We start from the raw sequence: 26,131 nt of genomic DNA, 5'->3' as shown, positions 1-26,131 counted from the left end.
CTGAGCAATAGTGGAGAGGCTACCTTAAATGACCTTCCCCGATAATGAGATAGGTGACTACCTTGTATGCCATCCTAGATCCTTCATCCAATGGTTGATGAAAGCAGAGGCAGACATCCACAGCTAAACACTGAGCTGAACTCCTGGAAACCAGTTGCAGAGAGGGAGGAGTGATGAGCAAAGGTGTCAAGATCATGCTGGAGAAACCCACAGAAAAAGCTGACTTGAACAAAGGGGAGCTCATAGACCCCAGATTGATAGCTGGGAAACCAGCATAGGACTGACCCAGACCCTCTGAATGTGGGTGTCAGTTAGAAGGCCTGGTCATTCTTTGGGGCCTTGGGCACTAGATCAGTATTTATTCCTGGCATACAAATGGACTTTGGGAGCTCATTCTAAATGGAGGGATGCTCTCTCAGCCTGCACATATGAGGGAGGGCCTAGGCCCTGTCCCGGATGATATGACAGACTTTGAAGATCCCCCATGGAGGGCCTCACCCTCCCTGGAGAGTAGAGTGGGGATTGGGTGGGAGGTTGGGGGGTTGGTGGTAGGCGGGGGAGGAGGGGAGGGAGAGTGAGCTGGAAAGTTCACAGCACTAAGTGCCCACATGAAGAAACTGGAGAATAGTCACATTAGAGAATTAACAGCACAACTAAAAGTTCTAGAAGAAGAAGCACAAACTCATGCCAGAAAAGATGCCAGGAAATAATCAAATTGAGGACTGAAATCAATAAAGTAGAAAGAAATAAGAATAAAGAAATACAATACAAAGAATTAATGAAACAAAGTGTGGGTTCTTTGAGAAAATCAACAAGATAGACCAACTTTTATCCAAACCAACCAAAAAGCAAGCAGAGAACATGCAAATTAACAATATCAGAAATGCAAAGGGGGACATAACAATGGACACTGAGAAAATCCATAGATTCTTCAGATCATAATTTGAAAACCTATACTCCACAAAATTTGACAATTTAAAGGATATGGACAACTTTCTGGATAGATACCACTTAACAAAATTAAATCAAGAACAGATAAGCAATTTAATCAGATCTATAACCCCCAATGAAATAGAAACAATCATCAAAATTCTCTCCGCCAAAAAATACCCACACGGGGCCAGATGGCTTCAGTTCAGAATTCTACCAGAAATTCAAAGAAGTGCTAACACAAGTACTCCTCAAACTCTTCCACACAATAGAAGCAGAAGGGACATTAACAAACTCTTTATATGTTTTACCTTGTTACCCAAGTCAGTCACACAAAGATACAACCAAGGAAGAGTAGTACAGATCAATATCCTTCATAAACATTGATCCAAAATACTCAATAAAATACTGGCAAATCAAGTCCAAGAACACATCAGAAAAGTCATCCACCATGAACAAGTATGCTTCATCCCAGGGATGCAGTGATGGTTCAACATACTAAAATCCATCAATATACTCCTCCATATAAACAAACAGCAGAAGAAAAACCACATGATTACCTCAGTGGATACCAAAAAAGCCTTTGACAAAATCCAACACCCCTTCATGATAATAGTCTTGGTGAGATCAGGCATAACTGGAACATACCTAAACATAATAAAAGCAATATACAGCAAACAGACAGCCAACATCAAACTAAATTGAGACAAACTCAAGGCAATTCCTCTAAAATCAGGAACAAGACAAGGTTATCCACTGTGTCCATATCTCTTCACTGTTGTGCTTGAAGTTCTTGCTAGAATAATAAGACAAGAAAATGAGATCAAGGAGATACAAATTGGAAAGAAAGAAGTCAAACTTTCACTGGTTGCAGATGATATGATAGTCTACATAAAAGACCAGAAGAATTCTATCAGGGAACTCTTACAGATGATATAAACACCTTCAGAAAGAGGCAGGGTACAAGATTAACTAAAAAAATCAGTAACCTTATTACATATGGACAATAAATGTGCTGAGAAAGAAATAAGAGAAATATCAACCTTTACAATAGGAACAAACAACATAAAATATCTTGGAATAATTCAAACAAAGCAGGTGAACAACTTATATGACAAGAACTTTAAGTCTTTAAAGAAGGAAATTAAAAAAGATACCAGAAAATGGAAAGATCTCCCATGCTCCTGGATTGGTAGGATCAACATAGTAAAAATGGCAATCTTATCAAAAGCAATCTGCAGATTCAATGCAAATCCCAGCACAATTCTTTACAGACCTTGAAAGGACAATTCTCAACTTTATATGAAAAAAAATAAAAGATCCAAGATCAACAAAACACCCCTTTACAATAAAGGAACTTCTGGGGGCATCACCATTCCTGGCTTCAAGCTCTATTATAGAGCTACACTCCTGAAAACATCTTGGTATTGGCACAAGAACAGACAGGTAGACCCATGGAATCAAATTAAAGAACCTTTTATTAACCCACACACCATTGAACACCTGATCGTTGACAAAGAAGGCAAAATTATACAACAAAAAAAGAAAGCATATTAAACAAATGGTGCTAGCATAACTGGATGCCAGCATGTAGAAGATTGTAGATTGATCCATATCTATCACCATGAACATAACTTTAGTCCAAATGGATAAAAAAACCTCAACATAAACCCAGCCACTTTAAACCGCTTAGAAGAGAAAGTGGGAAGTACCCTTGAACAAATTGGTACAGGAGACTGCTTCCTCAACATAACACCAGTAGCACAGACACTGAGATCAACAATTTATAAATGGGACCTCCTGAAATTGAGAAGCTTCTGTAAGGCAAGGGGCACAGTCAACAAGACAAAATGGCATCCCACAGGATGGGAAAAGATATTCACCAACCCCACATCTGACAGAGGGCTGATCTACAAAGAACTCAAGAAGTTAGTCTTCAAAACACCAAATAATCCAATTAAAAAGTTGGCTACAGAACGAAATAGAGAATTCTCAATAGAGGAGTCTAAAATGGCTGAAATACACTCAAGAAAGTGCTCAACATCCTTATCCACCAGGGAAATGCAAATCAAAACAACTCTGAGATACTGTCTTGCTCCTGTCAGAATGGCTAAAATGAAAAACACCAAAGACAGTTTATGCTGGAGAGGATGTGGAGAAAGGGGTACACTTCTCCACTGCTAGTGTGAGTGCCAAATTATATAGCCACTTTGGAGTTCAATATGGAGGTTCCTCAGGAAAATCAGTCTACCACAAGATCCAGTAATTCCATTTGGACAACAAGGGCATTTTTTCCACTATCTTCTTAGCAGTATTATTTGTAATAGTCAGAACATGGATGCAACCTATATGCCCCTCAACTGAAGAATGTATATTTAAAATGTGGTACATTTACACAATGGAGTACTTCTCAGCAGAAAAAAATACAATGGATCTTGTAATTCTCAGGCAAATTGATGGTACTAGATGAAACCATTCTGAGTGAGGTAACCCAGTCACAAAAAGACAAACATGGTATGTACTCAGTCATATGTGGATTTTAGACATGGAGCAGGGGAGTGCCAGCCTACAATCCTACTGCCAGAGAGTCTGGGAAACAGGGAGGACCCTAAGAGATATCCATGGTAACCAGGAAAAGGGGAATGTGAAGAGATATCCAGATGCTATTGGATGTATGGGGGAAGTGCAGGGGAAGGGAGAGGGAAATGGGAAAAAGAGGGGAGAGGAAGACATGGGTGAGCATGAAGGTTGAGCAGTAAAATCTTATAAGGTCTGCATTTGTAGAATTTGGGAAATACAATAAAGTATAAACAAAATACAATATAATATCTGAGTGTGTGCTTATTTGTGTTACACAGAAAAACAATTTGGGTTTGAGGGAATTGCAAGGGTAGCGTAAGGCTAGATCCTTGCATACTGTTGTGGCTGCAGGTCTCATATATGGAGCACATATCACTCTTGACATTGAAATATAGAAAACAAACGCAAGATAGAATCATAACTTTTGAGGATATTAAAATAATGGTTTCTTTTATTTCTCTACTCTTCACTGCACTGGCAGAATTTACTAGCTAGTAAAATATCAGTAAGACTGTCAAACAGGAGCCCATTATAGGGCAGGTTAGTCCTGTGTTTAACTAATCCCAAATGAATTGAGAATGAATTATCTCCTGAGCATAGACTGAGTCCATGTTCTTATTAGGGGAACTGCTTGACCAACGGGAGACCAGCTTGAGTGTTATCAGTTGGTTAGTACACTTTTTCCTCTCTCTTTCTGTATTGTTTGGTTTTGAAGAAAGATGAGTTATAACATGACTACATACATGTCTTGAACTACTGTTTGTATCCTTCTGTTATTTAGTTGAGTGTAACAGGGATTTATACAGTGGCCAGAGAAGGTAAGGTAGTATTCATGTTTGAACAGATTTCAATCTTTATCTTATCCAGAGACCTTCAAAAAACTTCACCTTCTAGTGTCTTAAAACAGTGTCAGTTGCTTCATTTTCTTAAAGAATTGCAGGGAAGACAATATTGTGTTTTATAGCACACACAGTTTCTGGGAAGCAATAAAAGAGGCTAAAGATATACTTATTTTCATTTTTAATTGAGGTTGTTAGAACTCAACATGGAGTTTTTAATATGACAGGCTTCAGTGTAATAAACAGAGTCAAGAGTGAACTGAATGGGAAAAATTCAGGAGAATATTATTAACATGTTCAATTTTGTGTTGTAAGTGGCAGAATTAAGTCATGGCTGTAGGTTGTAGTGATTATATCTGGCTGGTATTATTATATACACCAAACTGTTCTTCACATTTGTATAGAAATGAATTTATATCTATCATTGAAAAGATTTACTTCTCTGGGAAAATGCAAGGACCCACAAATAGTTACTTATATACATTCATTACTATTAATTTTATATTTTAGTACATTTTAGCTATCATATAAACCACATAACAGTTACATCTCAATTTTGATGACATATTGAAGAAAAAGATATGTATATTCCTAAGATAGAAAAGACATCAAGACTCAGAAGACTAAATAGAAAAAGGTGGATAATGCCCATTATCAGGTTCAGTACATATGTCTTGCTGAACTGCCTAAGGCTAGACAGTAGTACATCACATTTGGTGATAACTTATACACAGACTATGTTGTCTTTAACTATCAGGAGAGACTAGGACTGGTAGCAGTTTGTATAGGTTACAGTGTAGAGATCGGTGGTGATAAAGTATATCCTAGAGAAAATTCAATTTATTCTGTTGAATCTTTGAGAAGGGAGGCATTTTTATACATTGAGATAAAGTCTTCCGTATGAGTTCTGTTTTGTCCTCAAGAAAATTTAATGATAAATCACAAAATGAACTTAGTAAGAATGCTAAAATGTTAAAATGCCATAAGTACCTCAGAATTCATAGAAAGTAGTTATTGATTCTTGACTCTGTTTAGATTACTTTTGCTTGCTACTGTGGTAATTCTCACAAATTAAGAACTATATGTGTTTATAATAAATGAAAATCTAGTCTCATTTCTGTGTTTGCAAACACATTTGTTTCTCTGATCATTTTTAAACAATGAATATTAACTTTGAGAATAACCATGACAGGGTTATGTTTAGTAAATATGACTGGGTAGTCAGTTTCTACCAATAAATTATAGAAGTATGGAAATAGTATTATAATTGAAATGAAACAGTCCTGAAAGCATGTGATATGTCAAACCAGAAAACAATGTTTCATATTGAAAATGGAGACATTATTAAAATATTGTTGTATAAATGTATACATATAAAAATTATGACTGCATGTAGAGTTTTGTGTATACTTTTTGAAGGGAACTTTATAACCCATTTAAAAACTTTTTTTTCAACAAGATGTTTTCTGATTAATATGAATGAGAAGATACTGTTTAATTTCACTGGATATAGTAATATAAAACTTTAATTCTCTCACATTAAATTTGTGCTTTGATCTTATGAATAGATTCTATGGACTATATATCAGTATGAGAAATCACTCTTTGATTACTGAGTTTGTGCTCTTGGGCATATCAGATACACCAGATCTTCAGGCTGCAATTTTCATTTTTCTATTCATTGCTTATATATTAAGTGTGTGTGGAAACCTAAGTATCATCACCCTCACCTTGCTTGACTCTCGTTTAAAGACTCCTATGTATTTCTTCCTCCGGAATTTCTCCTTCTTGGAAATAATTTTTACCAGTGTCTCCATCCCTAGATTTTTGGAGTCAATAATTACTCAGGTCAAGACCATCTCCTATAACAACTGTTTGGCTCAGTTATTTTTCTTCATCTCCATGGGGGTGTCTGAGTTCTTTCTTCTAACTGCAATGTCTTATGATCGCTATGTCGCCATCTGCAAGCCACTGCATTACACCACCATCATGAATCAGAAAGTTTGCACCCTTCTTGTCCTCACCTCATGGCTGGGAGGATTTCTGACCATCTTCCCATTAATCATGTTATTCCTCAAGTTGGATTTTTGTGCTTCGAATGTCATTGATCACTTTTGCTGTGACTACTTCCCAATTTTACAACTGTCATGCTCAGACACATGGATTTTAGAGACAATGGGCTTTTATTTTGCCTTTATCACTCTGCTATTCACGTTGGCACTAGTGATCCTGTCATACATCTGCATCATCAGCACCATTCTGAGGTTCCCATCTGCCAGTCAGAGGAAAAAGGCTTTCTCCACCTGTTCCTCTCACATGATTGTCATCTCCATCTCTTATGGAAGCTGCATCTTTATGTATGTTAAACCTTCTGCTAATGAAAGGGCATCACTGACCAAAGGGGTGGCTCTTCTCAATACTTCAATAGCCCCCATGCTGAACCCTTTTATTTACACATTGAGAAATCAACAAGTAAAACAAGCTTTCAAAGATTTGATTAATAAAATAATATCTTACAAAAACAAATGAAAGCACTTGTTAACATGAATGCCATAGTAGCTCTTCAAAGCTAAAGGAATGAAACTTTAATGAGCCTGTTGGTTTCAGCCTTTTGACAAAGTATTTTGTGTGTTTGGGCATTTTGCCTGCATGTTTACCTGTCTACCTATTGCAAGCCCGGTTCCCACAGAGTGCAGAAGAGGGCATTGGGTCCCTTGGAAGTAGAGTTACAGATGGTTGTGAGCCATCATGTGGGCACTGGGAATTGCACCAGTATCTTTTTTTTTTTTTTTTAATCATTTTTTATTTTAATTTTAAATAGCTTGTTTCACATGTCAATCCCAGTTCCCTCTCCCTCCCCTCCTCCCGCACTCCCCTTCCACCCTCCCTCCCACCCTATTGCCAAATCCCTCCACATAGGGGATGTCTAGAGTCTATCATTTCACTCTTGGTAGGGTCAAGGCACTCCCCTAAGAGTCCAGGCTGAGAGAGCATCTCTCTTTGTGCCATAGGCACATGAAGACAGATTGTATACCAGGGATAGACACTGATCCACAGCTCAGAGCCCCATAGGTTGCCCAGGCCTTCTCACTGACACTCACATTTGGGGGGTCCAGATCAGTCCCATTCTGGCCTCCCCACTGTCGGTCTGGGGTCCAAGAGCACTCCCCTGTTCAGATCAGCCGTCTCTGCTGGTTTTGCCAGCCCATTCCTTGCCAATTTGCTCATCACTCCTCTCTCTCTGTCACTGGGTTCCTTGGGTTCAGTTCAGTGCTTAGTTGTGTGTTTGCCTCTGCTTCCATCAGTCCCAGGATGAAGGCTCCCGGATAGTTATAGACATCAAGTTCATTATCAGGAATGGGCATTCGAGGTGGTCCTTCCACTATTGCTTAGCTTGCCAATTGATGTTATACCTTTAGATCACTCGAGGTCACTCTGGTGCCTGATCTGTCTTCGATCCTATGATTCCCTCTTCCCCTATTTTACCCCCACCCCCTCAACTTCCTGTTCCCCCATGACCAACTCCCTTCCTCTTTACCCCCTCTACTCTTCCCAGGTCCCACTACCCCCCTCGCCCTGTTCCCCATCCATTCAGAGGATCTTGTCTCCATCCTCTTCTCTTGGGTACTATGCATATATGCATATCTTTTAGGTTCTTTCCTGTTTCCCAGACTCTCTATCTGTGGAAGTGCAGACTGGCACTATCCTGATCCATATTTAAAATCCATATATGAGTGAGTACATACCATGTTTGTCTTTTTGCGACTGGGTTACCTCACTCAGGATGGTTTCTTCCAGTGCTATCCATTTCCCTGCGAATTTCAAGATTCCATTGTTTTTTTCTGCTGAGTAATACTCCATTGTGTAAATGTACCACATTTTCTCTATCCACTCTTCAGTTGAGGGGCATCTAGGTTGCTTCCAGGTTCTGGCTATTACAAACAATGCTGCTATGAACATAGTGGAGCAGATGCCCTTGTTGTATGAACCTGCCTCATTTGGATAAATGCCTAAGAGTGGAATTGCTGGGTCTAGTGGTAGATTAATTCCCATTTTCCTGAGGAATCTCCATACTGATTTCCAAAGAGGCTGTATGAGTCGGCATTCCCACCAGCAATGGAGGAGTGATCCTCTCTCTCCACATCCTCTCCAGCATAAATTGTCTTCGGTGTTTTTGATTCTAGCCATTCTGACAGGAGTAAGATGGTATCTCAGAGTTGTTTTGATTTGCATTTCCCTGATGGCTAAGGATGTTGAGCACTTTCTTAAGTGTCTCTTGGCCATTTTAGCCTCCTCTACTGAGAATTCTCTATTTAGCTCTGTACCCCACCTTTCAAGTGGATCCTTTGGTGTTTTGGAGACTTGTTTCTTGAGTTCTTTGTAAATTTTGGAGATTAGCCCTCTGTCAGATGTAGGGTTAGTGAATATCTTTTCCCATTCTGTGGCCTGCCTTTTTGTCTTTTTGATTGTGTCCTTTGCCTTACAAAAGCTTTTTAGTTTCAGAAGGTCCCATTTGTTAATTGTTGATCTCAGTGCCTGTGCCACTGGTGTTATGTTTAGGAAGTGGTCTCCTGTACCAACTCGTTGAAGAGTATCTCCCACTTTCTCTTCTAAAAGTTTCAGTGTGGCTGGATGTATGTTGAGATCTTTGATCCATTTGGACTTAAGTTTTGTACAAGGCGATAAACATGGATCTATTTGCAGTCTTCTGCATACCATTACCCAGTTATGCCAGCACCATTTGTTGAAGATGCTTTCTTTTTTCCACTGTACAGTTTTAGCTTCTTTGTCAAAAATCAGGTGTTCATAGGTGTGTGGGTTAAAATTAGGGCTTTCGATTCGGTTCCATTGGTCTACCTGCCTATTTTTGTGCCAATACCAAGCTGTTTTCAGGACTATAGCTCTATAATAGAGCTTGAAATCAGGTATGGTGATGCCTCCTGAAGTTCCTTTATTGTATAGGGATGTTTTGGCTATCCTGGGCCTTTTGTTTTTCCATATAAAGTTGATTAATGATCTTTCCAGGTCCTTGAAGAATTGTGATGGAATTTTGATAGGGATTGCATTGAATCTATAGACTGCTTTTGGCAAGATTGCCATTTTTATTATGTTGATCCTACCAATCCAAGAGCATGGGAGATCTTTCCATTTTCTGGTATCTTCTTTGATTTCTTTCTTCAAAGACACAAAGTTTTTGATATACAGGTCTTTCACTTCCTTGGTTAACATTATCCCCAGATATTTGATGCTGTTTTTGGCTATTGTAAAAGGTGATGTTTCTCTGATTTCTTTCTCAGTCACTTCATCATCTGTATATAATAGGGCCACTGATTTTTTTGAGTTTACCTTGTATCCTGCCACTTTGCTGAAGCTGTTTATCAGCTCTAGGAGTAACCTTGCGGAGTTTTTTGGGTCACATATGTAAACTATCATATCATCTGCAAATAATGAAAGCTTGACTTCTTCTTTTCCTATTTGTATCCCCTTTATCTCCTTTTGTTGTCTTATTGCTGTAGCTAGAACTTCAAGTACAATATTGAAGAGATATGGAGAGAGTGGACAGCCTTGTCTTGTTCCTGATTTTAGAGGAATTGCTTTGAGTTTCTCTCCATTTAGTTTGATGTTAGCTGTTGGTTTACTGTATATTGCTTTTATTATGTTCAGGTACGTTCCTGTTATCCCTGATCTCTCTAGGACCTTTATCATGAAGGGGTGCTGGATTTTGTCAAAGGCTTTTTCAGCATCTAGTGAGATAATCATGTGGTTTTTCTTTCGCAGATTGTTAATATGGTGGATTACATTGATAGATTTTCTAATGTTGAACCATCCCTGCATTCCTGGAATGAAGCCTACTTGATCATGGTGGATGATTTTTCTGATGTGTTCTTGAATCCGGTTTGCAAGTATTTTATTGAGTATTTTTGCATCAATGTTCATGAGGGAAATTGGTCTATAGTTCTCTTTCTTAGTTGTGTCTTTGTGTGGCTTGGGTATCAAGGTAATTGTAGCCTCATAGAAAGAGTTTGGCAGTGAGCCTCCTGCTTCTATAGTGTGGAATACTTTGAGGAGTATCTTTTAAAGGACAGCAATAACTTTTAAACCCTGAGCCATCTCTCCAACCCCTGAAATTTCTTTTTAATTTCAAAGTTACTATGTTATGTTTTCCTTTAAATCTGCTTAGAAATTGTTTAGCATTTCATTACATTGAAACATTTCTCTCTGGAGAAATTGGGGATCACTGTAAAATGTTATGGAACATTTGATAGACATCATTATTGTGGAATAAGAATCTGATTTTTTTGTTGCTATCTCTGTCAACTAAAATATTATGCTGATGGTAAAATGAATTTACACTTATCATTATTTGCTTGTTACTATCTTCTCCATTTCACTGGGTGCAGTTTCTCAATTTTCATTTTCTAACCTTGATGCAAATGTGTATTATGTTTTATATTCCTTTAGATTGTGTGTCCATTCTATTATGGCTAATACTTTTTCTGTATTTATTTGGGGCGGTGTGAATATTTTGGAGTTTGTGTACATGTATGTGAATGTGTATACCTGTGTGTATAGAGGACAGAGGACAGTACTTGTTGTCCCCTTCTCTCTCTTGCATTGTTCCTTTGAGGAAGAATGTCTCACTGAACCTGGAGTTCAGCTCAGCTTGCCATCAGCCAGCCCAATTGACCCACATTTTGATGTACCCTTCAGTCATTAGTTATAGGCATTTATAGGATTATTTTCAGATTTCATGTGACTATTTATAGTCAACCTCTCTTCTTCCTGATTGTGCATCAAGCAATCTTAACCACTGAGCCATTTTTCCATGCCCACTCCATTGTAAATTTGCAGTAACTAGGATATTTGTCTAATTTTTTAAATCTGAAATAGAACTACATTACTTCTCTCCTTCCCTGTCTTCCTTAATTTGCTCCCAGTTACTCTCTCTACAACCACTCCAATGACTTCTAAGTTTTATAGTCTTTTTCTTTGATTGTATTTGTTACACATATTGACATATATGTGTGTTTATGTATAAATATATATATAAGAAGAACATTGTGAGTCTATTTTTGTTGCTTATGTGTTAATGTGTCAAGGCTGATTTCTCTGTATTGGACCACCAATATGGAAGCATCCTTGGGAGATTCTAATTATCCTTCTTCTACTAGTCAATAGCAAACTGTCCAGGTCATGAAACTTCCTATTAATTTTCCTTCCCATTTTTCTGAATGGATGTATACCAAGTAATTGTATGCTGGAGAAAATGGAAGATTTAGACTATTCAGGGTCCACTATGGTCTCTTGAGTGACACTGACTCTAGGAGATCTTAAACAGCTTGATGGCCTTCCAGTTAAAGTAAGTGCTTAGGAGCTCAGATGTTCTCCTTGGATATTTACCCAAGGACAAAAATGCAGATAGTGCAGTGGTTTCCCAAGTTCCCCTTGTGATTATTTTCCATGTCCCACAATGCATAATTGGGGTAGATATGCTCAAAGGTTGAAATCACCACACTGTTTCATGGCCTGTAGAGAGTGTTGTTAAAATTAGAATATTTAAAGGGAAGCCATTATAGCTACCTCTACCTGAGAAAACAATGAGGTGACAAAATGACTTTCCTTTCTGCTCCCCCGGCTGCCCAAGACTAAACCTGGCCTCGCCAGAGCCCTGTGCATACAATGTTGCTGGATAGGATGCTCACTCTCAATCTCCCTGGTGTACCTAAGATTACATTTTCCTTTCCTAGGACTGTGTACCTACTGTGCTTCCTTTCAGCTAGAGTTCTTTTCTTTCTCCCCCTTAGACTTCCAAGACCTGTTGCTCCTAACAGGATTCCATATTGACCACAGTACTGTTTAGGATTTCTTCTTTCTTCTTTCTTCTTTCCAGGCCTCCTTGTATGTCTTTCCCCAGACAGCATGCATATTAATTTATTTTCCTGTTGCTGTTGTAAACCACCACAGCCAAAAAAGTAACTTCATTCCAGAGGGTAAAGAGCATACCATGGCTGGGAGATACAACAGCACACATAGATCTTGGCCTAAGCAGTTAGGTGAGAACTCACATATTTTACCATATGCATGATGCAGAGTACACACTGGAAGTAGGGAAAAGCCATATACTCTCAAAAGCTGCCCACAGTGACGTCCTTCCTCCAGCAAGGCTACACCTCCAAAGCCTTCCAGACAGTGCTACCAACTAGAGACCCAGTATTCATATAGCCAATCACTAGAAAACTTCTTGTTCAAATTACTACACCATGCTAACCATAATTTCAGGTAGTGTCTTCACCTTTTTCTCTCTCTTCTACCCAAGACTCCACCCATATTTTCTCGGATCCCGGTCTACTGCATTACTAGGTTGGTCTCTCTTTATTTTCCTACCTAGGCCACTGAGACCTATCCTGTCTTTCAATGATCCTGATGAAAGCAGTTATCTGTATATCACTATACCTACTGAAGGTTTTCAGTGTGTAAAGTCTTTGTAACAAAGTACAACTCTAAGTTCAGTGTCACAGTTGAATGTTACCAAATTTTAAGGAGAAATTTTATAAGATATAGACATCTCTTCCATAAACTGGAGTAGTGAGAATATTTAAAACCAGAGAAAGAATGTGTACTTAATTTATTCTTCAACAATTTAATATATTTATATAAGATATTTTGATGATAGTCTTCCTATAACCCATTATTGTCTCCCTCACCCGTTCAACAAACTCTTCATCTTAATATGAAATCCCCTACTTTCCTATTTTGTTTTGTAAATATTGAGTTTAATTAGGGCTGCTTATATAAACATGGATGGAGGGGATACACCATTGAAGAAAATTACTCCTTATTCTCCAGTAACTAGCAACACCATGTGGCTCCTCAGCAATGTTTGTTATTTGGGGACTGTAACTGTGGCAGGGCCCAGGCGATTGGCAGCAGAGACAACAGGTTATATATGGCTGTCAGAAGTGGGATCATGAATTTCCACGTAGAATGACAATAGCTTAAAAGGGATTTTAGAAACAATAGAGAGAAGCAGCATTTTTCTCAGGCGGGCTCTGTTTTTCTAGAGACAAACAGAGTCTCATGTTGCTTGCTAAAGGGAGTCTTCCTGACTCAGCATAAGCAACAACAACAACGGCAAAAAGCCCGGCAAGGTTCTTTTAAGAGGCTCTGCTAACAATTGAATGGTGTGTACAAGCATCTGGCAGTAGCAGTGACCACATCTCCAAGCTGGCACCATGATGTTGGATGTCAGCCTAGACTGAGGCAGTAAACTGCAGTCAAACTTATGCCTGCCATGTTGGAAAGCCAGCGACTGTTTCAGCTTTAATTTTAGCAGTGTTCTTTAGCCTATATAAGGCCAGAAAAAACATAAAGTGTTACAGTAAAGTCAGATTCAGATGAAGTAAAACCTTGAAAAGTTTTATATTGTGTTTAAAAATATAGGTAGACTTGGGAGAGTAAAAGACACAGGATACTGAAAAAAATACAGAGAGTAGCTGGGTGTGGTGGCACACGCCTTTAATCCCAGAACTCGGGAGACAGAGGCACTCAGATCTCTATGATTTCAAGGCCAGCCTGGTGTGCAGAGAGTACAAGGGCAGCCAAAGTATACAGACAAGCCCTGTCTCAAAAAAGGAAAATATAAAACTAAAAGAGAGTAGTAATATAAATAGATAAATAAAAAAGCCACATAAAGATGGAAAATACACAGAGAGTCTGAATTACTGTATGCTATTTTGTTGTCTTTGAATTGTTCAATTGATAAAGAAGGAATAAAACTGCTAAAATATAATTTATTAAAAATGCTGCTGAATTAATTCAACTTATATCTTTTAAAAATGCTTTGGCTTTTAAATTTAAATATAAGGAGAGGTTACATGGGAAAAGAATTTCTGCTTTTGTTTCTACAGAAAATGGAAAGCTGTGGATTCCGTCCTGGCTTCTGTGGTTTTATGAAGCAAGACCCTCTGAAGCAATCCAGGTAGTCCAGCATCTGAAACAACTGAGATCATGCAGCCTTGCTGACTGCAAAAACAAGAACTTATACAGGTTTCTGAGTTCTGTCATGCTCCCCATGCTAGGGACAGAGCCCCCTATCAGCAGGAAGCAGTTTGGAATAAACAACGTCCAAATTCCCAAATATTGTTCATAAATTTTTGTTTTCATTTAAATGGGATTGCTGATAATTGGTTAATGATCACAACAATCTCTTTTTAAAGGTAAAAGAACTCAAGAAACAAGTCTCCAAAACACCAAAGTATCCAATTAAAAAGTGGGCTATAGAACTAAATAGAGAATTCTAAAATGGCTGAGAGACACTTGAGAAAGTGCTCAACATCCTTAGCTATCCAGGAAATGCAAGTCAAAACAACTCTGAGATACCATCTTACTCCTGTCAGAATGGCTAAAATAAAAAACACCAAAAACAATTTGTGCTGGAGAGGTTGTGGTGACAGTGGAACACCCCTCCACTGCTGGTGGGAGTGCCAACTTGTTCAGCCACTTTGGAAATCAGTATGGAGATTCCTCAGAAAAATGGGAATAAACCTACCACAAGACCCAGCAACTCCACTCTTAGACATATCCAAAAGATGCCCATTCATACAATAAGGATATCTGTTCCACTACGTTCATAGCAGCATTATTTTTAATAGCCAGAACTTGGAAGCAACCTAGATGCCCCTCAACCAAAGAGTGGATAGAGAAAATGTGGTACATTTACACAAGGGAGTACTATTCAGCAGAAAAAAAAAACAATGGAATCCTGAAATTTGCAGGCAAATGGATGACACTAGAAGAAGCCATCCTGAGTGAGGTAACCCAGTCACAAAAAGAGAAACATGACATGTACTCTCTCATATATGGATTTTAGACATACATCTGGGGAGTGCCAGCCTACAATCCCATGGCCAGAGAGTCTGGGAAACAGAACCTTCATTCAGTGGCTGATGGAAGCAGAGGCAGACTCCCATGGCTAAGCACTGAGCTGAACTCAAGAAATCCACTGACAGAGAGGGAGGACTGATGAGCAACGGGATTAAGACTGGGCTGGTTTAACCCCCAGAAACAGCTGACCTGACAAGGGTTAGCTCTTGAATCCCAGACTGATGCCTGGGAATCCAGCCTGGGACTGATCAAGACCCCCTGAATGTGGGTATCAGTGAGGAGGTCTAGGTAATCTATTGAGTCTTGGGTAGTAGATCAGTATTTATCCCGTGTGTACAAATGGACTTTGGACTCCCATGCAACAATGAGAGATGCACTCTCACCCTGAACTCTTGGGGGAGGGTTTAGGCCCTGCCCTGGATGAAATTAAAAACTATGCACACCCCCATGGAGGGCTTCACCCTCCCTGGGGAAATGAAGGGATATTGGGGGGGTTGGTGGGAGGGCGCGGGAAGAGGGGAGGGAAAGGGAGAGGGACCTGGAATTGGCATATGAACCAACCTTGTTTCTAATTTAAATTTAAATTTAAAAATAAAAAATAAATTAAAAAAAGGTAAAAAGGGTTATGGTATGCAAATGAATACCTTGTATTGGTATGTTTTTTTTCATTTATTGTTACAAATTTAAGCTCAATTTTGTGATATGTACATTTCTCCTCTTGTTTAGGTATTGTGTTTGTATAATTCATTTAAAGAATGCAATGTATAATTAAATACAGATTATAGATACTTACCTATAAAAGTCAGTTATAGGTAGGTAAATTAGGTTTTCTAGATATACAGTGATGTATTTAATATAAATAGATAGTCTTCAAACATTTCAAAGACCTTCAGAAAATGGCATTTAAAATTAGGGGGTGGTCAGCGCCTCCTTCTGTTGCATGCCACTGGCCCCGCTCACCCCGGTTGGCGGCCAGAGAGCCTGGCTCCGGCTTGCTCCACTCCCAAAACCAATGGTGCCCCTAGCGGCCATGACCGCCAAGGAGATGAAGGCAGGCACAGTTGGTGCTCCTGCCTCTGGAAGGCGTGGGCATCAGCCCCAAGCAGGACGAGGGCATGCTCAAGGTCTTCAAGAGAGAGGGTACAGGCACAGAGACACCCATGACTGGGGACCGGGTCTTTGTCTACTTCACTGGCTGGCTGTTAGACGGTACAAAGTTTGACGCCAGTCTGGATCTCAAGGACAAATTCTCCTTTGACCTGGGAAAAGGGGAGGTCATCAAGGCATGGGACTTTGCTGTGGCAACCATGAAAGTGGGGGAAATATGCCACATAACCTGCAAGCCTGAGTATGCCCACGGTTCAGCGGGCAGCCCTCCAAAGATGCACCCCCCCCAAACGCCACGCTTGTTTTTGAGGTCGAGCTGTTTGAGTTCAAAGGAGAAGATCTTACAAAAAGATGAAGATGGTGCGATCATCCACAGAATACAGACTCGTGGTGAAGGCTATGCCAGGCCCACTGACGGTGTGACGGTAGAAGGGGCACTGGAAGACTATAAGGACCAGCTCTTTGACCAGCGGGAGCTCTGCTTTGAAGTTGGTGAAGGGGAAAGCCTAGATCTGCCCTGTGGGCTGGAATCGGCCATTCAGCGAATGCAGAAAGGAGAATGTTCCGTTGTATACCTCAAACCTAGCTATGCTTTTGGCAATGTTGGGAAGGAAAAGTTCCAGATCCCCACACATGCTGATGAGGTATGAAGTGCACCTGAAGAGTTTCGAGAAGGCCAAGGAGTCTTGGGAGATGAACTCCGAGGAGAAACTGGAGCAGAGTAACATAGTGAAAGAGAGAGGTACTGTATACTTCAAGGAAGGCAAGTACAAGCAAGTACAAGAAGATAGTGTCTTGGCTGGAATACGAGTCCAGTTTTTCTGGTGAGGAAATGAAAAAGGTCCATGCACTTTGACTGGCCTCACACCTCAATCTGGCTGTGTGTCACCTGAAACTGCGGGCCTTCTCAGCTGCCATTGAAAGCTGTAACAAGGCCCCAGAGCTGGACAGCAACAATGAGAAGGGCCTGTTCCGCCAGGGAGAGGCACACCTGGCTGTGAATGACTTTGACCTGGTACGAGCTGACTTCCAAAGGCCTGCAGCTCTATCCCAGCAACAAAGCTGCCAAGGCCCAGCTGGCTGTGTGCCAGCAGCGGACCCGCAGGCAGCTTGCCTGGGAGAAGAAGCTCTATGCCAACATGTTTGAGAGGCTGGCTGAGGAGGAGCAGAAGGCCAAAGCAGAGGTGTCTGCAGGAGACCATCCCACTGACACTGAGATGACGGGTGAGCCCAACAGTGTGGCAGGGAACCAGTCTCAAGTGGAGACAGAAGCATAGTCTGCCTCGCTGCACCTGCCCACCCCTGCGGCTGCCTGCCTCCCTGCTCCCTTCCCCCTTCCCGACTCCACCCTGTTAGTTTTGTAAAATCTGAAGAATTTTGAGTGAATTAGACCTTTATTTTTCTATCTGTTTGGATGATGGTTTTGGGGGAGGGGAGAAGAGCAGGCTGAGGGTGAAATGGGGGATAGTTGTAGACGGTGTCAACCCTCCTCCCTTCCCCATTACACATGAGTGTACCCTTCCACACATATGCATCGAATGTTAATTTATTTCTCTCTGTTAGCTCCATGTTTCAAGTGGGAGAAGTGGGTGTGATAGGGACGGGGTCTGATGAGAAGCCAGGGTCGGGAAGTTGTCTCACAGGCAGACATTTTCCTCGTGTCTTCCCTCTCTGGTTGTTTTCCAAACCTGCAGTCTCTGTACGGGCATGGGGAAGACACTGTGTCCATTGCCTCTCTTGCCTTGCTTTCCTGAGATGGTGTCCTGATAATGCTCTGTTATTACAGTGATCAGCTCTAGACAGCGCCTTCCAGTGTCTCCCCTCCTGCCGGTTTCCCTCATCCCAGGTTGTCCTTGGCCCATCCCCTCAGCCTCCTTAATGCATGCTGAAGGTCCAGGCACACCTCAAGTCCTGTGCTTGAACAATAAAGTGGAAACAAAAAAATGGTTTGGGCTTTTTCTTGACAATGAGAAATGTCTGCTCCTGGCACATCAATTATGTCTGAGAGGAAGATGGGCATCGAAGAAACTCATTATGGAGTTTGCTTTTAACATGCTAAGATTAGCCATTTGGGCAAGAAACTGCTCTTGCCTAGACTACTTGAATGTTGCTGTATAATCTGGACATGTAGGACCCACAGAAAAGTGACTACTGAATTTGGACAGGTCCCTCAGGGTTCCTGCTTCATGGAAGAGTCTGCCAGACTTTCTGCAGGACACAGAAAATGACTGATAGACTGCCAATGCAGATGGACAGTTTGAAATGTCCTGCTTTGATGAGAAGTCTTCCAGACACATTGTGGCCTATGGGCTGAAGATGGATGCCCCAAAGTTAGAGAGGAACTTCAGGTGACTGTCCAGGTGACAAGATGTCTCTGTCAATTCTAGTGTTTCTATATTATCCTCCTGTGGTCCTTGATGGAGTTGAAGACAGATAGGTATAATTTTATTTTTCCTTAGTTATGATAAAAGATAAGTTCATATAAGACTTTAGACTCACAGATAGGATAAATAATAAAATACTTTCTTTAAATCTTACTAAATGTTCATGAACAAAATATTGTAACTATAGTTCTTGTTTGAAAACTGTTATATTATATATAATTTGACTATGTTAAAGTTAAAACCTTTCTTTTTAATTAGACAGAAAAGAGGACATTATGGGGGAAGTCCTGTGTATGTGCTTATTTTATTCGTTGTTGAATAAAGCACTGTTGGCCAATAGGGAAGCAAAATAGGTGGGACTAGGAGTCAAGAAGAATTCTGGGAAAGAGAGACAAAGGCAGACACAATGTAGGCCGCCAGAGGAGTAAGAGGTCCAGAACCTTTTCTCCAGTAAGAGAAATACTTAGATTAACAACATTGGGTTAAATACTTTAGTCAGAGCTAGCCAGTAAGAAACCAATCAAATGGCCAACAGCTTCATAACAACAACAACAAAAAAGATATAGACATCTATTCAATAAAATAGAGTAGTGAGAATATTTAAAACCAGAAAAGAATGTGCACTTACTTAATTTATTCTTCAACAGTATAATATATTTATATAATATATTTTCATGATATGTTTCCTATAACTCTTTATTATCCCCCTCACCCTTTCAACAAACTTCTTCTTAATATGAATCCCCCTACTTTAATATTTCCTTTATAACCTATTGAGTTTAATTAGGGCTATTGTATAACCATGGAAGGAGGGGCTACACCACTGAAGAAAATTAATCCTTATCCTCTAGTAACTTTTAACACCCTGTAGCTCCTCAGGAAGAGTTAGGCCTCCCAAACCATGATCTTGTTTATATCATGAGTAGTCAACAACAGATATTGTGATTTCATAAAAACGCTTTTTCAAATCTCAAGTACAAATTTAATTTTTAAAGATATTTAAGTAATTTTAAGTTATTTATGCTATTCTGTGCTGGCAGAGTTACCAGTGAATGAAATTTGGATTTAACTCTAATCTCAACCAACAACAAAACTAATAAAACATATACAAGTCTCCTTGGTATCCAATGCAATTATTACAGAAGGATGAATTTTTTCTAGATAACAAGGAATGATACCCATTTCTCAGCGCTAACTTAAAAAAACCAAGATAGAAAACCTGTAGAACATTTTGTGCAGTAAAATCTCACAAGGTCTGTATTTTTAGAATGTGGAAAATACAGTAAAATATAAACAAAATACTATGTCTGAGTGCATGATTGTGTTGTGTAATACATAAAAATATTTGATATAAGATAGTACAGCTTCTTTTGCCTAATCAAAAGAATTGAAGGAAATGCAAGGGTAGATAAGAATAGATCCCTGTACACTATTGTGGCTCCAGATCTCATATTGTGGTGCACATATCACTCTTGATATTAAAAAATAGAATACAAAGACAAGATCTAATAATAACTTTTGAGGATATTAAAATAATGCTTTCTTTTAGTTTCCTATTCTGCTCTGCATTGGCAGAATTTACTAACTAGTAAAATATCAGTAAGACTGTCAAACAGGAGCCCATTACAGGGCAGGTTAGTCCTGTGTTTAACTAATCCCAAATGAATTGAGAATGAATTATCTCCTGAGCATAGACTGAGTCCATGGTCTCATTAAGGAAATTGCTTGACCAAAGGGAAGCCAGCTTGAGTGTTAATCTGTTGGTTAGTACACTTTTTCCACTGTTTCTCTGTGTTGTCTGGTTTTGAAGAAAGATGAGTTCTGACATAACTATGTACATGTCTTGAACTTCTGTTTGCATCTTTATGCTCTTTAATTGAGTGTAACAGGATTTATACAGTTGCCAGAGAAGGTAAGCTTGTATTTATGTTTGTGTAGATTTCAATCTTTGTCTTATCAAGAGACCCTCAAAACACTTCACCTTCTAGTGTCTTAAAACAGTATCAGTTGCTTCATTTTCTTAAAGAATTGCAGGGATGGCAATATTATATTTTATAGCACACACAGTTTCTGGGAAGTAATAAAGGAGACTAAAGATATATTTATTTTCATTTCTAAGTGAGGCTGTTACAAACCTCACAAGCAACTAAGCATGGAATTTTTAATGTGACAGGTTTCAGTGTAATAAACAAAGTCAAGAGTGACCTGAATGGGAAAAACTTCAGGAGAATATTATTAATATGTTTAATTTTGTGTCTTAAGTGACAAAATTTAAGCCATGGCTGTAAACCATCGTGTTTTTAAATCTGACTAGTGTAATCATATATACCAAAGTGAGCTTCACATTGGTGAAGAAATGAATTTATATCTATCTTTGTAAGATTTACTTTACTGGAAAAATGCAAGAACCCCTAATTTATCTCTTAAATACATTTATTATTATTAATTTTATATGTTAGTACTTTTAATAATCATATGAACCGCAAAACAGTTACATCTCAGTTTTGATGACATATTGATGAAAAAGGTATGTATATTCCTAAAATAGAAAAGGCACTGAGACTCAGAAGTCTAAAATAGAAAACGGTGGATAATGTCCATTATTAGCTTCATCACATATCCCTTGTTGAACTGCGTAAGCCTAGACAGTAGCACATCACATTTGGTGATAACTTATACACAGACTATGTTGTCTTTAACTATCAGGAGAGACTAGGACTGGTAGAAGTTGTATAGGTTACAGTGTAGAGCTCTGTGGATTGGTAAAGTAAATCCTAGAGAAAATTTTATTTGTTCTGCTGAATCTTCGAGAAGGGAGATACTATTATACTTTGAGATAAAAAGTCTTCTGTATGAGTTATATTTGTCCTCAAGAAAATTTAGCGATAAATTCACAAAGTAAACTTGGTGAAAACAAAATATTAAAATGCCATAAGTACCTCAGAATTCATAGAAAGTGGCCTCTGGCTCTGTTTAAATGATTTTTTCTGGCCACTGATTTAATTCCCATGAATTAAGAATTTACTTATTTTTATAACTAAAGAAAATCTCCCCTTATTTCTCTCTTGGAAAATACATTTATTTCCCACCCCTTTTAAACAACAGATATATTAAGTTTGACAATAACCATGACAGCTTTTAGGTTTAGTAAATATGACTGGGTACTCAGTTTGTACCTGTCAACTACCGAAGTTTGGAAATGGTATTAGAATTGAAATTAAATGTTATATATATTCAGTCCTGACATCATATGGTATGTGAAATAAGAAAATATTTTTACATATTAGAAATGAAGATACCATTAAAATATTGTTACACAAAGGTATGTTACACATACAGAAATTAGGACTTTGTAGGGTTTTTGTGTATAATTGCTGAAGAAGACTGTAAATTCCCATCTAAAAAACGTATGTCCCTTTAACAAGATTTTTTTGTTTGTTTAAGAGGAATGAACAGAGATTTATTTGGCTATAGTAATATATTTATAAATATATATATATATATATTTACACTTTTGTTTCGTTTACATTTGATTTATACATTAACTTCTTTCTTATCAATAGATTGTATGGACTATAAAGCAGTATGAGAAATCGCTCTATAATTACTGAGTTTGTGCTCTTGGGCATATCAGACACACCAGATCTTCAGGCTGCAATTTTCATTTTTCTATTCATTGCTTACATATTAAGCGTGTGTGGAAACCTAAGCATCATCACCCTCACCTTGCTTGACTCTCGTTTAAAGACTCCTATGTATTTCTTCCTCCAGAATTTCTCATTGTTAGAAATTATGTTCACCAGTGTTTCTGTCCCTAGATTTTTGGAGTCTCTAATTACTCAAGTCAAGACCATCTCCTATAACAACTCTTTGGCTCAGTTATTTTTCTTCATCTCCATGGGGGTGTCTGAGTTCTTTCTTCTAACTGCAATGTCTTATGATCGCTATGTTGCCATCTGCAAGCCACTGCATTACACCATCATCATGAATCAGAAAGTTTGCACCCTTCTTGTCCTCACCTCATGGCTGGGAGGATTTCTGTTAATCTTCCCATTAATCATGCTATTCCTCAACTTAGATTTTTGTGCTTCAAATGTCATTGATCACTTTTGCTGTGACTACTTCCCAATTTTACAACTGTCATGCTCAGACACAAGGCTTTTAGAGGCATTTGGTCTTTATGTTGCTGCAATCACTCTGCTATTCACGTTGGCACTAGTGATCCTGTCATACATCTGCATCATCAGCACCATTCTGAGGTCTCCATCTGCCAGTCAGGCTTTCTCCACCTGTTCCTCTCACATGATTGTCATCTCCATCTCTTACGGAAGCTGCATCTTTATGTATGTTAAACCTTCTGCTAATGAAAGGGCATCACTGACCAAAGGGGTGGCTGTTCTCAACACCTCAATAGCTCCCATGTTGAACCCTTTTATTTATACATTGAGAAATCAACAAGTGAAACAAGCCTTTCAGGATTTAATTAATAAAATAATGTTTCATAGAAACAAATGAAAGTACTTGTCAACTGGAATGTCATTGTATCCCTTCAAAGGAGGAGGGATGGAAGTTTACTTTAGCAGCTCATTGTTTTGAACTTTGTTAAAAATTATTTTGTGTATATGGGTATTTTGTCTGCATGTTTACCTGTATAACAAGCTGAATCTTGGTTCTCACACTGGCAGAGGAGAGTGTTTGTTCTCATGGAAGTAGCGTTATAGACGGTTGTGAGTCACCATGTAGGTACTTGGAATTGCACCATTGTATTTGGAAAGAACAGCAAGGCCTTTTAAGTCCTGGCCCACCTCTCCAGTCCTTCAATATTCTCTTTAATTTTAAAGTAACTAAGTTATGTTTTCTTTTAAACCTGTGTAGGTATTGTTTAACATTACTTCTGTATCAAAACATTCCAGTTTGGAGAAATTGGGGTCACCGTAAAACATCATAGAACATTTGATAGACATCATATTGTGGGATATTAACATGTGTTTGGTTACTATCTCTGTCTCCAAAATTATGATGCTAATTGTAAAATGCATTTACACTTGTTGTTATTTGCTTGTTATTACTTTCTTCCCCAATTCGCTGGGCACAATTTCTCAATCATCCTTCCCTATCCTTGATGCAAATGTGTATTGTGCTTTATATTCCTTTAGATTGTGTCTGCATTCTATAGTAGGTATTCCTTTCTGTGAATATATTTTGGCTGATGTGCATGTGTAGGAGTTTATTATATGTGTGTGAATATGCATGCCTGTGTGTTTGGGAGGCCAGAGGACAGTACTGGGTGTCCTCATCTATCACTCTTGCCTTGTTCTTTTGAGGCAGAAACTTTTGATGAACCTGGAGTTCAGCTATGCTCACCACAAACAAGCCACTTGTTTCTGTTCCCTGCCGTTCTTTGATTACAGGCATGCATGGAACTGTGCTCAGATTTTATGTGGCTACTGATATCCAAAGTTTGTTCCTCCTAATTGTGCAGAAAGCACTCTTATCCACTGAGTGATCTCTCCTTGCCCAGTCTACTGCAGTTTCATTACAATAAATAAGTCCCTTTAGCAGGTGGAAGAGAAAAGATCTCACATTGTATTTTCTTTACATATTATCATCTTGTATATTATTATAATTTAATATAATCTTACATTATGTTATTTTACATACAATGTATACAAAAGTATGCAAAGTAATTCAAGAATGTCTTCTGCCTAATACTCTTCCTTTTAAAAGTTTTGCTTTTCCATCTCTTCAGTCAAATTAGTACATATGCTATCTATAAAATGGTAAAACTAATACCCCAAACCATTTTAGTGAGAAGGGGAATGTTTTTATAAATTCTCTTTTCTCTGAATCACATCATAGTCATACATGGATATTGTCACTATAATTGGTGGTAATGTACATCTTTGTATAAATACAGAAGTTGATGGAAAATTCTGATTTCGGTTTGATGCATTAGCTAACAACCTAAGCTAAATTTTTTCACATTTTAGGATTATATATATGTTTACATGCATATATCTACCCCTAGTTTCTCCCTTCCAACTCACGCCCTCCCCAATCTTATGCTTTTTTTCTTTTGTTCATAAGCCACTTAGTGCTTCACATATGTTCATGGAAGTGAGGTCACCTTCTGGAGCATGGGGAACCTACCATTGTCTACATTCTTAAAAAAGAGTGAATCTCTCTCTCCCAACAACTGTACATTGCCAATAGCTCCCCAGTAAGGGCTGGGGTCTGGAGATCATCTGCCTTGTCTGTGCTGTGATTTTGACTGGCTTGATCTTTATAGGTTTTGTGCAGGTAACCATAGCTGCTGTAACATCATGAGTCCAGTAGACATGCCATATCTAGAAGATGGTATCCATAGCAATCCTCCAAATATTCTTCTTCTTACATTCTTTCCACCTCCTCTTTCTTGATGCTCCCAGAGCCTTTAGTGGAGGGCAAATAAAACAGATGTACCATTTGGGCTAAGTACTCGGTCATTCTGCGGACACTGTCCAGTTATGCACACTTTCACTGACTGCTGCTTGCTTGTAAAAGCAGCTCTTTTGCAAAGATTCAGAGCAGCCCACATTTGTGGATATATCCACAAACACTTAGAAAATATTTGACAACATCGCCATTTCAAATAAAAAGTCCATGGACTTTTGAGCAGGATTACAGCACAAAATATAAAATTTTGTCCCGTGAATCAGGCTTCAAATCAGGTCAGAAAGGGGTTAAGTTATCCAGAACAGTCTTGCCCCTATTTCACCAGTAGACACATCCTATTCAGTAGGAAATTATTGCAGCATGCAGTGTCTAGTTCTGGGTAAGATCATTGATGTCTTTGTTCCCCAGCAGCCTGCATTGAACTTTTCAGCATTATGGAAGCTCATAGCAAGGAGAAAGTTCTCTGGGTGATTTGAGACTGATTTTTCTATTTCCTGCAGTCAAGATGTTCGGTGCCTTTGGGACCTGTGGTCTTACTATGTATTATGTTGGATAACCAAGGACAATACAGTGGTTGAAATGCAGCCCACATTCAGGGGAGGGGTGTCGGTGGAAGAAGAATTGCCTGACCACCAGATGAGTTTCACACAAGTGGGTGGCCCTGAGTAGCTGAAGGTGACTTTATACTTCAAAAACAAACGTGTTTACTGACTTCTCCAGTGTTTACCTCTGACAAAAACAAATATGCCAAATATGTCCCCATCCCAACTTTTAACATAAAAACCCTTTAAAACAAAAACAATTCTCAGCATTTGGTAGTTTGGCTAAATATCAAGCCAGGCACATTCTGCTCTTACAAAGTCAAATAATGCTTGAATTGTGAATAATAATAAAAGCCCAACTTAGGTTAAAGGTAAAATTTCACATTGACTGTAACAAATGTTATCTTTTAAAATTACAGCTATTGTGAAT

General features: G+C 38.8%; 2 protein-coding genes and 1 pseudogene across 2 annotated transcripts; all 3 read left to right on the top strand.

The window, feature by feature from the left end:
- The first annotated feature begins 5,939 nt into the window (after positions 1-5,939).
- Positions 5,940-6,878, top strand: LOC121143086 (olfactory receptor 6C3-like). Its single transcript, XM_040754293.1, has one exon. It carries the CDS (start codon positions 5,940-5,942, stop codon positions 6,876-6,878), a length of 939 nt encoding a protein of 312 aa, XP_040610227.1.
- Positions 6,879-16,263: 9,385 nt separating this feature from the next.
- LOC101840122 lies at positions 16,264-17,745 on the top strand (annotated as a pseudogene).
- Positions 17,746-22,309: 4,564 nt separating this feature from the next.
- On the top strand, positions 22,310-23,239 carry LOC121143085 (olfactory receptor 6C3-like). Its single transcript, XM_040754292.1, has one exon. The coding sequence runs from the start codon at positions 22,310-22,312 to the stop codon at positions 23,237-23,239; it is 930 nt and encodes a 309-aa protein (XP_040610226.1).
- The last annotated feature ends 2,892 nt before the right edge of the window (positions 23,240-26,131 follow it).

Source organism: Mesocricetus auratus, unplaced genomic scaffold, assembly GCF_017639785.1.
Source record: "Mesocricetus auratus isolate SY011 unplaced genomic scaffold, BCM_Maur_2.0 Super-Scaffold_100011, whole genome shotgun sequence".
Taxonomy (NCBI): Eukaryota; Metazoa; Chordata; class Mammalia; order Rodentia; family Cricetidae; genus Mesocricetus; species Mesocricetus auratus.
Note: the sequence above shows the minus strand (reverse complement) of the source record. Positions and strands in the feature narration are given on the sequence as shown.